Raw genomic sequence first — 13,261 nt, 5'->3', positions numbered from 1 at the left:
CGCAGCCTTCTAACTACCCCGCTGTGGGCAGTTCCCAGCTTCTCCCACCAGGCACCAACTTTCAGAGTGTTAGTGGTTTTATGATTAAGTTAGAGCAGAGGCATCTGGCTCCAGCTGTGTGAGGCCTCAGCTGGGAGTTGGGCTCAGCTCTGCAGAGGAGACAGCTCGCGGGCAGGTTTCTCTTCCTCTCTCGTCGGTAACATCCCGGAGTCTTCTGTAGGAGACACTGAGGAGGCTTTGTCGCATCACGCGTTGTTTTGGTCACATCTTCACAGGCCAGTCGAGCCCTGATGATTATGGGACAGAGCTGTTGAGACGGTATCAGGAAAACCTCTCTGAGATTTTCACAGACAACCAGATGTTACTAAAGATGATCTCACATGTGAGGGGTTTAGCCCCTGGAGAAAGAGAGGTGAGCGGGGCTGGGGAGAGGGGATGTAAAGTGGAATGAGAGGGAAACAACAAAAATAAACAAGAATGTACACGGGGGCTTCAGACAGTTCGTTTCCTGAAACTGCATGGATTTCAAACTTTGCACCAAAACAAACATCTTCTAATTCCATCTTCCATAAACTTTTCACCCTTATGCTTCTGTTCCCATAAATGTACATGCACAGCTGTGTTGAGAAATACTGAGTAGAGAAGGAATCATAGAAATTAACTCAGTTTCTAAGGTAGGGTAGCAACTAGGGTGGTTGTCTTGCCTGTGGTGATGAGGAGAGGCACTGAGAAGCAGGAATGGAGACCTCCGTCCTGCATGGGAGGTCTCAGGTTGAGGGAGGTGAAAGAAGTTGGAAACTGCCCTCCCCCACCACCAGAACACCTGCACTGCCGGCCAGTCTCCAGGCTGGCAGCCCTGCAGCGGGCCGGGTGTGACTGCGTCTCTCATGTGCGTGTGTGCTGCATCTTGAAGGTCATGGAGGAGCTTGTGAAACGTGACCGTGGTTCAGGGGGATTCAGCTCCCTGACGTCAGCAGTTCTAGAAAAGCAGACCCTCTCTGCGACAGCCATTTGGCAGTTGCTGCTGGTGGCTCAGGAAACCAAGTCCTGCCCGTTGAACCTGCTCATGGAACAAGTACGAAGGGAGCCTGGTGCAGACGCCTTCTTCCGGGCAGGTGAGTTACCTGACCTCTGCGTGGTGTTGCCTCCACCAGAGATTATCATCCGCCTGCTCCCCCGCGGTCGTTGTCCACATCTCGGCCCTGATTCAGGGACTGGCAGTTTTGTTCCAGCTCACCGTAGTTTGTAAATTTAAAGGAACAAAAAAGCCGTTGTAAACTCTAAACTTACATTCGCTATTGTATTCTGATTGCCTTGCTATATGGGAGGCAGGTGAAGTGTGTTCTCCTTATGAAGAGCTGAGGGAAGGAGCTGAGCTCTTAACGATCCCTCAATCCCCTTTCTTGCAGTGACCGCTCCAGAAAGTGCTGCCTTAGAAGCAGTCGTGAGGCACAGCGGATTGATCAGAGAGGCCATCCAGCAAAGGCTGGAGCTCAAGTCCCTCACCCTGGAGCAGCAGCGCCTGGCGGAGGCTGTGAACGAGGTGTGAGGGGGGACAAGCAGGTCACGGTCCAGGGTGCTGGCCAAGTGGGTGTCTGGGGCTGCCTTCGTTCCTGCTTGCTTGGGGACCGTGCTTGCACAGCCCCGGCTCTGTGCTCAGCCTCGTGCTCAGCCGGTGTCAGAACCGCCTGACTCCTTTAGACCTACCAAATCTAAGAGCCGAGGGAGCCTGGGCTCCAGGAGGGTAATTCACATGTCTAGCATGCTCCAGCAGGTAAGAGATGAAGCTGGGACTTTTTGTCCCCCAGAAAGATTTATTTATTTATTTGAAAGGCAGGGTGATGAAATGGGAGACACAGAAATCTTCCGTCTGCTGGTTTGATTCCCAAATGCCTGAGAGAGGCAGGCCTGGGCAAGGCCAAAACCTGGAGCCGGGAGCTCTCCCTTCGGGTGCAGGGACCCAGTACTTGGGGCATCACCTATGCCACAGGCGCATAGCAGGGAGCGGAGGAGGCAGGGCTGTCTCCGGCACTCCTGTGTAGGTTCAAGCTTCCGCTGAGCCCACTGTGTCACGGTGCCTGCACCTGAAGCCAGGACTCATCCAGGGCCATGTGCCTCAAATCTGGACTCGTTTCGTTCGTCTAAACCTAGGTAAACTCAAGGTACACAAGGACAGTGTTCTCCAGCGTGTTGTAAGCAGCGTCTTCTCTCAGATAAGGGGAAATGAAATTGATCGTATTACACCTTCTATTCTGGCTCCTAAAAAGAGCCAAGATAAACACAGAACAAAGCTTTTTCCCATATGGGGTAGCAAATAATGCCAACTCATTTTCTGTAAGGCTTCTCACAATGTGGCCAGCACCAGAAAAGCCAGGTGGGGCTGGAGGGGAATCCAGGGATGTCCAGACCAGGATCACATGCATCTCAAGGAGAGAAGAAGCAAGGAACACAGAATTACACTGCGAGTTCGCCTGTGGTGCCCTTCTGGCCCAGGCAGGCATGGGAGTGCCGAAGGCTGGTTTCTGACTCTTTGCCTAGCCACACCTTGGTCTGACTCTTGAAGCTGACAAAGATGGCTTGTGTTTCTTCGGGACATCAGACGAAAGAGTCATCTGCGAGACTCCCCCATGCCACACACGTCGAAGATGGAGCTTCTCGGCTGAGGGGTTTTAACCTCACTAATTAGTTTCATGGCTGCCTTTGGGGACATTGGGTTTATTTAGACAGACTTGAAAAGAGCAGAAATAAAGTATCTTCCAAAATGAAAATTCCATTTGGCCATCTGTGGGTGGACTAGCTTTGTTTTCTCAGTGTACTGAATTTGCTGATAGCTCTAACTTTCTGAAAGAGGATGGCTTTGAAATTATATTCTTGCTCTCTTTAAAGCCCCTATTTGAACCTTCTTTGAAACACTGTTTCATTATGAAAGAAAATAATGTCCGTATTTGGGGCCAGTGCTATGGCACAGCAGGTTAAGCTACCACCTGTGGTACTGGCATCCTATATGGCACTGGTTCATAGCCTGACTGCTCTATTTCTGATCCAGCTCCCTGCTAATGCACCTGGGAAAGCAGCAGAGGATGGCTCAAGTACTTGGGCGTCTGTACCCACGTGGGATACCCAGATGAAATTCTGGCTCCTAGCTTCAGCCTGGCCCAGTTCTGGCTGCTTGTCCATTTGGGGAGTAAACCAGCAAATGGAAGATACTTCTCTGTCTCTCTCTCACTCTCACTCTCACTCTCACTCTCTTTCTTTCCCTCTCTCTAACTCTGCCTTTCTAATCATCTTTCCTTCTCTCTAACTCTGCCTTTCTAATCAATCAGTCAATAAATTTTTTAAAAGGGGAGAGGTCCCTCTACATATCTAAAATTTTGAAGTTAGTGATTGTACAGAATCACTTCCACACATGAAGACAATTGTCTATTATGAAAAATTATCCTGGGGCCGGTGCTGTGGTGCAGTGGGTTAACACCCTGGCCTGAAGTACCGGCATCCCATATAAGCGGTGGTTCGAGACCTGGCTGCTCCACATCCGATCCAGCTCTCTGCTGTGGCCTGGGAAAGCAGTAGAAGATGGCCCAAGTCCTTGGGCCCCTGCACCTGTGTGGGAGACCCGGAAAAACTCCTGGCTCCTGGCTTTGGATCATCGCAGCTCTGGCCGTTGTGCGCAATTGGGGAGTGAACCAGCAGATGGAAGACTTCTCTCTCTGCCTCTCCTCTCTCTATGTAATTCTGACTTTCAAATAAATAAATAAATCTTTTAAAACAAATTATCCTGAGCTTCAAAATGGAAGCACCCCAGTTCCATAATTTTCCCCGGTTTCATATTGAGCTCCGGCAGAGCCCTGAGGAGCGCTGTCTCTGAGAAGTGTTTCATGGACACCTCCACGCTCCCCTGCTTGTGTCTGCAGGTGCTCGCGCGTTGGTCTGGGTCTGTGCTCCATTTGTGGTTTGCTACTTTCCCTGGTGTTTTTTGTGAAAGCAGGTTCTCTACTACATTTATCATAAGAAATATAAACTCCTTAGAGATTTAGTGGTGCCTTCCTGCTTTCCTGCTATTAGTGCTTTTTTTTTTTTTTCCTAAGTTGAAAACCATGGAGAAATCTGCTGATATTAACCCAGCACTTTGTCTTTGGTGTTCGTCTAGACTCTGAGTGTTTCCTCTGAGACAGCCAGCCCTGAAGCCTCCCTGAAAACGGTGCTGAGCAGAGCCACGGACAAGTCAGTCTCCGTCACTGAAATATGTCACCTCCTGTGCACTGTCCATAAATCTTCTCCAGGCCTGCAGCCCGTCATGCAGGAGTTAGCGTCGCTGGGTAAGGAACAGAGTGGGGCTGGGGGCCTGTGAGGCTCCCGGGCTGTTTGTCTCTTTAATGAGGAAAGAGGCAGTGGTTCACGTAAGGGCTCCTCACTGCCTTAAGTCACTTGGTGTTTCACGTGCTCCCAGTCCCAGCCGCCGGAGACACAGGTGAAAGATGATGCTGTTTGTGTTTACTGGAAAAGTACAGGTGACAGTGATGCACTCTGCAGTCCCCAGTGTCCTCTAAGAGTGTATTAGCAAAGTTCTAGAGGAAAATAGAAACAGATTTCCAGAGCCACAACATCTCTCTCCTGTGTAGGTTTCCTTACTAAGGAAGACGGAGAGAAGGGAGCGTGGGAGGTGAGCAACAAAGTTCACCTGGAAGCCAGCAACAAAGAAGATGCAGGGGCGGCGGAGCCAGCAGCAGACGCCCGGCGGTCTGGGGGACAGAACGGTCAGGGAGAGGCTGGCTCCTCGCCAGAACCTGCGGGGAAAGACACCTCTGCCTCCCCGGACGCTGCCAAGAAGAGCTTCGTGTGTAAGGCCTGCGACAAAAGCTTCCACTTCTACTGCCGCCTGAAGGTGCATGAGAAGCGCTGCCGGGCGGCCAGGAGCAAGCAGGTGCAGTGCAAGGAGTGCAGCGAGACCAGGGAGTCCAAGAAGGACCTGGAGCGGCACCAGCTCGAGGTCCATGGTGCCAGCGGCGAGGCTGAGGTCCCCAAGAAGAAGAAGAAAAGGCTCCCGGTGACCTGTGACCTCTGTGGGAGGGAGTTCGCCCACGCGTCAGGTACAGTCGGGGCTGACATCCTCTGGATGTCGTACTTGGGTTCCAGGCCTTGCCTCCAATGTGTGCAGTGAGGAACACGGAGGGGCCCCACAGACACAGGCGCCCAGCTCGTCTGGCGGCAGGGCAGTGTCGGCACGACAGCATGGCCGTGGGAGCAGCCCTGCGCTTCGGTCGCCCTGCCTGTTAAGCGGCTACCCTGACACCACTTCCTTTCTCAGGAGTTAGAGTAGAACACCAGTACAGCACTCAGAGTAGGATTAGCCCGCAGTAACTGGTGGCTGTTATTAGTCATGCTTGTAACCAGCTGTTCAGTGCCTGGCCTGCACATTTCCATGTACTTGTCCCTTCATGATAAACGAGTCACAGAAACCACGGGCTGTACATCAGAACTATTTGCCACGTCCCAGATGTTGGATAAGCGTAGTGAAATTTACGAGGTTTGTTTCCCTCTTTCCGGGTGGCTAGGTCCTGTTTAAGAGGGACAGCAGGGTGGGGGACGATAAGCCCAGCATCGCTGTCTGCCTGATCTCACTAGGAGGGAGGCTGGGTGGTAGGCAGACCAGCAGCGTGGCTATGTGAGGGAGGAGCTGGCACGGCCTGGCCCCCAGGTTCATGTTTGCTTCCTTCTGCGGCCTGGCCTGTGACAGAATTGGGCGTCCCCATGCTGGCCCCGTGACGTGGATTCCTGTGTGTTTTCTGGTCCCTGGCCCAACCCTCCCCCTCCCCTCACCCCAGGCATGCAGTACCACAAGCTGACGGAGCACTTTGATGAGAAACCTTTCTCGTGCGAGGAGTGTGGCGCCAAGTTTGCCGCCAATTCTACCCTGAAGAACCACCTGCGCCTTCACACCGGGGACCGCCCGTTCATGTGCAAACACTGCCTCATGACCTTCACCCAAGCCTCTGCCCTGGCCTACCACACCAAGAAGAAACACTCAGAAGGTGAGGCGTGGGCGAGCCCCTCGCTGCTCCTGGAGTGGCTCTCCTGAGCTGCCCGAGCACCCATTTGGAATCGGGCTAAAAACAAAACCAGAACTGAGCCTCCAGACACACAGACAACTAGGAACACGTGTGTGCACAGGCGTGTGAAATGCTTACTGTGAGAGTTTCTGAACAAAGACTGGCTCCCCTGGTATTACCGTGTTACTGTTCTAGGGTTCACATACAGCCAGGAATTCTAGGAGCTTTGAGATGAACTTGAGCATGGGACAGACCTTGATTGAGCTCCTGCTGTGGATCAGGTGATGCCAGGTACTGAGCCCCTCAGCTGGAATCTGCTCTCACAGCTGGCGTCTCAGCGGGCAGGGAGTACTGAGACAGTCACGGGCAGGTGGTGATGGGATTGGTGCCCGGGCAGCAGGGCAGAGTGGAGTGGGCATTTCTGGTGCAGCTGGAGGAAGGGCGGTGCGGTGCGTGGAAGCATAAGGGACAGTGCTGTCGTCCAGGGATGGACACAGCAGCCTTCTCACCGGTCTCCTTTGCTCAGGACTTGAAAAAGTACCCGCTGCCTCTGCTCAGAACCCTGCCTGGCTTCTCATCTCCGTGTGGAAGTCACAACCCCTACAGCTGCCTGCCAGGCCCTCCCTGATTGTCCCTCGATTCCCTCCTCGCTTCTCTTGGGCTGACCGCTGTTCCCACACTCTGCTGCCCGTTTGCACCTCCTTGCGAGGCCTCAGACCTGCCAGGCACTGGCTCCAGGACCTCTGCTCCTGCCAGTCCCTCTCTGGGACAGCTCCCTGCAGCCGCCTGCGTGCGTGCTTCCTTCCTTGCCTCCAAGTCCGCATTCACGCCGTCCGTGCCTTCCTCGACCCCTAGGGGAATCTCGGCACCCAGCCCCTTTCCTTGCATTAAATTTTTGCCATAGTACTTATCATGTGACATAGTATCCATTTATTTCAGGTCCAGTCTTCCCCTACTAAAAGGCAAGCTTTGTGAAGGGAGGCCTATTAGTTTTCTTTTTCCCTGCTGCTGTGTTGGGTGAACTTAGAATGACATTTGGTAATAGTAGGCCTTGATAAATACTTGCATCTGAGTGCATTTCCTGAGCACTGTTGCAGGCATGGGGCTGATGTAGATACTCTCACAGGGGATGAGACTGGCCATAAACAAACAGCTGTGTGATATAAATTCAGCTGGAGTCATTGCTGCGGGGGAACACAGAGCAGGGTAAGCCAGTGGGATGCAGGGTGGAGGCGCTGGCACTCTCTGGGGGCCTCAGAGGGCTGGCTTTGGAACAGAAACCCAAGTGGGGTGAGAGGGGTAGCCAGGGGAAGACCTAGAAGCACATCATGAGTGCAGAGCCCTCTCCTTGCAGGAAATGAGCTGGCCTTGCTTGAGAGGCCATGGAAAACTAGGAGGAGCTAGAGCAGAGGCAGGGAGGCAGAGTGGTGGAAGTTAGGCCAGAGAGATCACCAGAGCCAGGTCCCCGAAGGGCCCAGCAAGCCCAGGTGTGAGGACCTTTGGTTTTTCTGTGAAGCGTGTCCGTTACTGCTGCTGCTGTAGCAAGTGCAGTCTCTGGCTGTTCTGGAGGTCTTGCAAGGCTGAAATCAAAGTGTCAGCAAAGCTGTGTTCCTCCTGGACGCCGGAAGAGAGATTGGTTCCTTGCCTTTCTGTCTTCTAGAGGTTGCCTGCATGCCGTGGCTGCAGGCCCCATCACTGCTACAGCTGCTTCACGAGCGCCTAGCTCAGTCCCCGCCATGAAGGCCTTGGCTGTGTGTCATGGATTTCAGGGATCATTTGGGGGCCAGTATTTTGTCTTCCATGGGAAGCCATAGGAAAACCTAAGCACAGTCCTGATGGGATGTGATTTACCTCCTCACAGGTTGAATCTGGCTGACAGTAAACTGTTAGGCTAGGGCAAGAGGATGGGCTCAGCAGGGAGATGAGAGGCTGTTGCATAAGTCCAGTGAGGAGAAGTTTCCAGACATTGAAGTTTAGGATCTCTGGGAAAGTAGAAGTGACGGGACTCCGGAAATAGATGCGCAGGGAAGGTGGGAATTAAGGATGGCTTTGGAGTTTGGGGCATAAGCAACTACGTGTATGACGCTGCTGTTTACTGAGGTGGGAGAAACTGGGGGGAGGGGGGGAGGCTTATAGGAGGGTGGGGATACGGCATCAGGAAATATGTTTGGGATATAATGAATCTGGGAGACTTGCCAGCCCTCACATACAGCAGTAAAGCAGTAGGGATTGGATATGTGTGTTTGGAGTCGGGAAATGTGGGAGCTGTCGTTGTGGATGGCCAGTGGGGCTGTGAGATGAGCACACCCAGAAAATGATGCCACCCGGAAGGTCACGGACTGAGCCCCAGACTTTTCAGTAATTGCAGCTCTTCACTCAAGAGCCCCTTTTTTCTACACAGTCCTATCTCTGTGCTTAGTAGGTCGAAAATAAAATGAGGCTGACTGCTCCAGGAGAAGGGGACCCTTAGTGGGGCGCCCTTCGACCCAGCGCTGTTTGCGATGCTCTTCTCCAGACTCACTGGGTGCCTGGGTTACAGTCTCATCGCGTGCGTGAGAAATGGAGTGACACTGCACAGGCAGTCGCTGGAAGGAAGCTTTCATTCTTCTCGGAATCCACACCTTAGCTGTGTGTGCAGCTGTGGTGCTGCACTGTATGTGTGTCAAGGGAATCCAAGCCCATGCGTTTCTGAACATAGGATATCTCTTGGCTGGGAGAGGAGTGGCCTGAGAACCAGACGGGTCCTCCTGTGTGGTGAGAACTGTGTCTGAGGAGTGTGCGACAGCTCAGCCTGCTCATCCAGTGTGCTGCAGACCACCTGGTGTTTCAGGGCCCCTCCCAGGAGGCGTGGCGTAGAATCTGCTTTTCTGTAGGAGTGCCGGGAATGGTGCATGCTGCTCTAACCGCTCATTTGTATTTGCAGGGAAGATGTACGCCTGCCAGTACTGTGATGCCGTGTTCGCCCAGTCCATTGAGCTGTCCCGCCACGTGAGGACGCACACCGGGGACAAGCCCTATGTCTGCAGGGACTGTGGCAAGGGCTTCCGGCAAGCCAATGGCCTCTCCATCCACCTGCACACCTTCCACAGTATGTCCCGAGATCGTGCGTTGGCGGGCGCTCAGCGGCAGCTGGGACGGAGGTGTCACCACCAGCACCGGGTCCCTTTCAGTCCTTCCCCTCCCGTGTTTCCCTGCAGAACCCAGAGTCCCTCATCCTGTTTTTGAGGAGGCTTGTTCTGCCTCAGCGCCGTGCGCCACGCATCGCGCTCTGTGCAGCGGGTCTCCTTGTCTTCCTCTTGGGCCTCCTTGACTGACAAGTCACGTGTGAAGGCTTTCTTGCCTTTGTAGCTGCGGGGCTTGCAGACACGGGAATGCCTCTGGTAGTCGCCACACTGCCGTGTCCTCCCCACCCCCGCCCGCTTCCGTCCTGGGCTCATCCCGTTGCCGTGCGGAAGAATCCCAGGCACTCTGCAAGGCGCGTCCACCATCGCAGGTGGTCGCTTGCCCAGTGTTCCCTTGTGAATTTGCTCATAGTGTGACCTGCTCCTATCCTCCACTCCTCCTGCTAGAACTCACACAGACAAGAACACACTCTCATTCAAAACACAGCACACAGGGAGGAAAAAGAAGCTCTGTGATTCCTATTTCACGCTCAGGACGTTGTGGGGGCGCTGTGTGTCTGGCCACGCGGCGTTCTCTGTAGCCGAGTGTAATCAGCACAGCCCAGCAGGGTGCTAGGAACTCAGACTGAAATCACACAGGCGTGGGCTTGAATCTTGACCCTGCTACTTAACTTCCTGGAGACCTTAAACAACTTTTCCTTTATAAGCCTCTTAGAGTCCTTCTGTAAGCCGAAGCAAATAATAGTGCTGTCCCCTTGGATGGCTGTAAGAATTAAACGAGATAGTTTACGTGGAACATGGAGTTCCCTGCCTGACAGAAAATGCTCACCAAACACCAGGCCTATTGATGACAAGAGCAGCCCCGTCGGGTGCCGTTTGTGTGTTTCGCACACCCGTCTCTCACCCCGCTTCCCACACACCACTTTCTAGCTGTTGGCAGATACAGCGTCTCACAGCGTGTGCTTATGTGAACCGTCCAAGTCCGTCACCAGCCAGCCAGCGGGGACTTGGCTGCAGCTTCTGTGTGCCCCGCACGTGGCTGGGTGCTAGACACTGCGGGGGAACATAAAGTGCGGCCCCTATTCCCCAGGGAGGTTGCAAGCCTACCTAGAAAATCCAGGCACAGTAAACTTGCGATGACTGAGATCCAGCACTGCCATTCTGATGTCTTCCAGCCTCTGTAAATGACGTCTGCTTCCACTATGTGGGGTCAGGAGAGGGGAAGACACTACTCATTTTCAGAATGGAGAAGGGCCCAGAGTACTTGGCTGTGCCCAGAATCTATCAGCAGCAGCAGACCCGGCATCTAGCCCCCCCCCCCGGTCCCCCACCATTCCTCAGGACAGATCGCTGCTTGTGAAACCTGTATCAGAGTCTTAACAGGCAGTGTAGGGGCCCGCGCCGTGTGCTGGGGTCGGCATCCCATGCAGCAGCGCCTGTTCCCGTCCTGGGTACCCTGCGCTTCTGATGCAGCTCCCTGCTCGGCTGCCTGGGGGGGCGCGGACTCAAGTCCTTGGGTTCCTGCCACCCATAGGAGGGACCTGAAGGGAGTCTTGGGCTTGGCCTAACCCTGGCGGCTGTGGGCAGTGAATGGAACCAGTGAATGGAAGATCTCTCTGTGTCTCACCCTCTCTGTCCCTCTGCCTTTCAAATAGATAAATAAGTCCTTGAAAAGAGAACAGCAGTGTAAACAGATTCCAGGAGCTCGCATCCACAGGGCAGCTAGCTCACGACACCAGAGGTTCGTGTCAGGATTGCGGAATTACTCTGCGCATATGCAAGACTGGCTCCATAGGCTGAGCCCTTGTAGATGGAGGGTTTTATTAGTAGGACATCTAGCTTTCTGTTTCTGTTGCTTAACAAAACAAAACAAAGGCTGAAGTTGGTTGTCATGAGGGTGGCAAATGTGTTCTTTCGCTGGGCCAGGTCTCTCTGGGAGGGCTCCCTGAGGACTTGCTGGTCCCGGTGAGCTGTGGCACAGAGCAGGGACTTGCAGGGCGAAGCCAGGACTGTTGCCAAGTTCAGTCATTTCCGAGTTGTGCCCTTGGGCAAGGTACTCGCTTGCCTCTCCAAACCCCGGGTTCCTAATCTGTGAAGTAGGGATGAGAATGGACCCTAGCCAGAGGGTCCTTGGAAGGATTCAGTGCGGTAATGTGACAGAGCACTTAGACAACGCCTGTCACAAACCACTCATTAAACCGTATCTGTGCAAACGATTCGATGGTGGAGCCTAACTTGAGCAAGGAGAGGTTTCTCTGGTCAGACTCTGCAGACCAAGGGCACAGTGATGCTCTGGGCGGTGGGTGAAAAACAGTGCCCACTGCAACAGGGGTGACCTATCCGTGCTTAGAGGAAGCCCAGCTCCCGGGATGAAGGTGGGGGAGTCGAACTGTGCTGCACCGACTTCTCGTCCTGGGAGCCAGTGGTCCCGGGCGCCATCTAAGCAGTCTCAGGCCTGTTGCCAGGCAAAGCAGTCGCATGGCACTGACTGCCATCTGTGGTGTTCTTTTTCCTTCTGCCTCTTCCCTGCATGGATGTCCCTCGCGGAACCAGACATAGAAGACCCCTATGACTGCAAGAAATGCCGGATGAGCTTCCCCACGCTGCAGGACCACCGGAAGCACATCCACGAGGTGCACTCCAAGGAGTACCACCCCTGCCCCACGTGCGGCAAGATCTTCAGTGCACCCTCCATGCTGGAGCGGCACATGGTGACCCACGTCGGGGGGAAGCCCTTCAGCTGTGGCATTTGCAACAAGGCCTACCAGGTGACCGCCGGGGCCACTGGCAGCTCTCCCCCAACCCCTGCCCCCGGTTCCATGAGGGTCTAGAGGAGATCGAGGCCAGGTGAGGCCAGGGTGGGGGCTGTCACAGCAGCACAGCGTTCCACGCCCCTTGGTCTGAGTTTCAGCCTTGTCGTCAACTGAGTGCTGTTTATCTCACATTCCACAGAACGTGCTGGCCCCTGTGTCATGGTACAGGAGAGGATGATTCCTGAAATTACCTTGGGTTTAGCACCACTTCTGTTTGGTTGGTTGGTTGGTTTTTTTCTTAAACTCCTGAGAAGGGGTCTACATTTTTACCTTGGAATTTGGTATCTTATTAACAGGAAACCATATACAAGGATACTTCAAAAAAAAAAAAAAAAAAAAACCTTGGGGAAAAAAGTTTATTATGGTGCAAAGAAATTTTGAAATTCACGCATAGTTTTTCATAATGCACATTTTCATAAGCTTCTTAAAGATTTTGTTCTATTTATTTGGAAGGCAGAGTGACAGACAGCTCTTCCAAATGGCCAAAACAGCCAGGCCTGGGCCAGGCTGAAGCCAGGAACCTAGAATGCCTTCAAGTTCTCCCACGTGGATAGCAAGGGGGCCCTAAGCACTAGGGCCATCTGCTGCTGCTTTTCCAAATGCATTAGCAGTGAGCTGGGTCAAAGCTAAAAGCCAAGACTCGACCCAGAGCTGCAGCTTAACCTGCTGTGCCCCAACACCAGCCTCCTCAATTTTTTTTTTTTGGCAGAAAAATAAACTTATCTTTTCATTTAGTTTCCTACTAACTTCTTGAAGTACCCCCAGAGGGCTAAAAAGGAAGCACGTCTCCCAGAAACGGTCAGAGAGAGAGGAGCGGTCGCTGCTGGCACCTGTGAGACCTGCCTGCAGATAAGACTGCTGCTCACTCCAGCTCAGCAGAAACGGCCGCTAACTCTGGGCCACGCCTCGTGCTGCGCGGCGGCTGTTCAGAGCTGGATCAGACCCGGGCGGGTGTGGGCCGGCTGTTCCAGGGCTGCACGGGAGCCTGGGAAGGGAGGCCCTCCCTCTCGTGCTCCTTCTGCAGGTTGCCCTGCCGCACTCCCGGTCAGAGCTGCAGCCCAGTGGTGAAGAACACAGGTGTCCCCTGGAAGGCCAGGGTTTAACCCTGGAGCTGCTCGCTGATCGTGTGACCTTGGGGAATCATTTAATCAGACAGTGCCCCAGCTTCCGCCTACTGGCAGGACCCTGACACTTGCCTTGTGGACTTGCTGCCAGGTGTGAGGCTTAATGAAGGACCAGGCCGCTGCGGTGGCCTCTTGAGATCGGGTGGTTGCCTTGT

General features: G+C 53.7%; 1 protein-coding gene across 2 annotated transcripts in view; it reads left to right on the top strand.

Moving 5' to 3' along the window:
- Positions 1-13,261, top strand: part of ZBTB40 (zinc finger and BTB domain containing 40) — an 80,817-nt gene that overhangs the window by 60,068 nt on the left and 7,488 nt on the right. For both annotated transcript variants that reach the window (XM_051856713.3, XM_002715990.6), the window contains 8 exons: positions 276-412; positions 914-1,115; positions 1,410-1,543; positions 4,148-4,316; positions 4,620-5,087; positions 5,823-6,029; positions 8,971-9,135; positions 11,723-11,937. In XM_051856713.3, the coding sequence (XP_051712673.2) occupies positions 276-412; positions 914-1,115; positions 1,410-1,543; positions 4,148-4,316; positions 4,620-5,087; positions 5,823-6,029; positions 8,971-9,135; positions 11,723-11,937 (1,697 nt within the window). The remainder of the gene's footprint in view (positions 1-275; positions 413-913; positions 1,116-1,409; positions 1,544-4,147; positions 4,317-4,619; positions 5,088-5,822; positions 6,030-8,970; positions 9,136-11,722; positions 11,938-13,261) is intronic.

Source organism: Oryctolagus cuniculus, chromosome 7 (assembly GCF_051225735.1).
Source record: "Oryctolagus cuniculus isolate XC-2025 breed Fujian yellow rabbit chromosome 7, ASM5122573v1, whole genome shotgun sequence".
Classification (NCBI taxonomy): domain Eukaryota; kingdom Metazoa; phylum Chordata; class Mammalia; order Lagomorpha; family Leporidae; genus Oryctolagus; species Oryctolagus cuniculus.
Note: the sequence above shows the minus strand (reverse complement) of the source record. Positions and strands in the feature narration are given on the sequence as shown.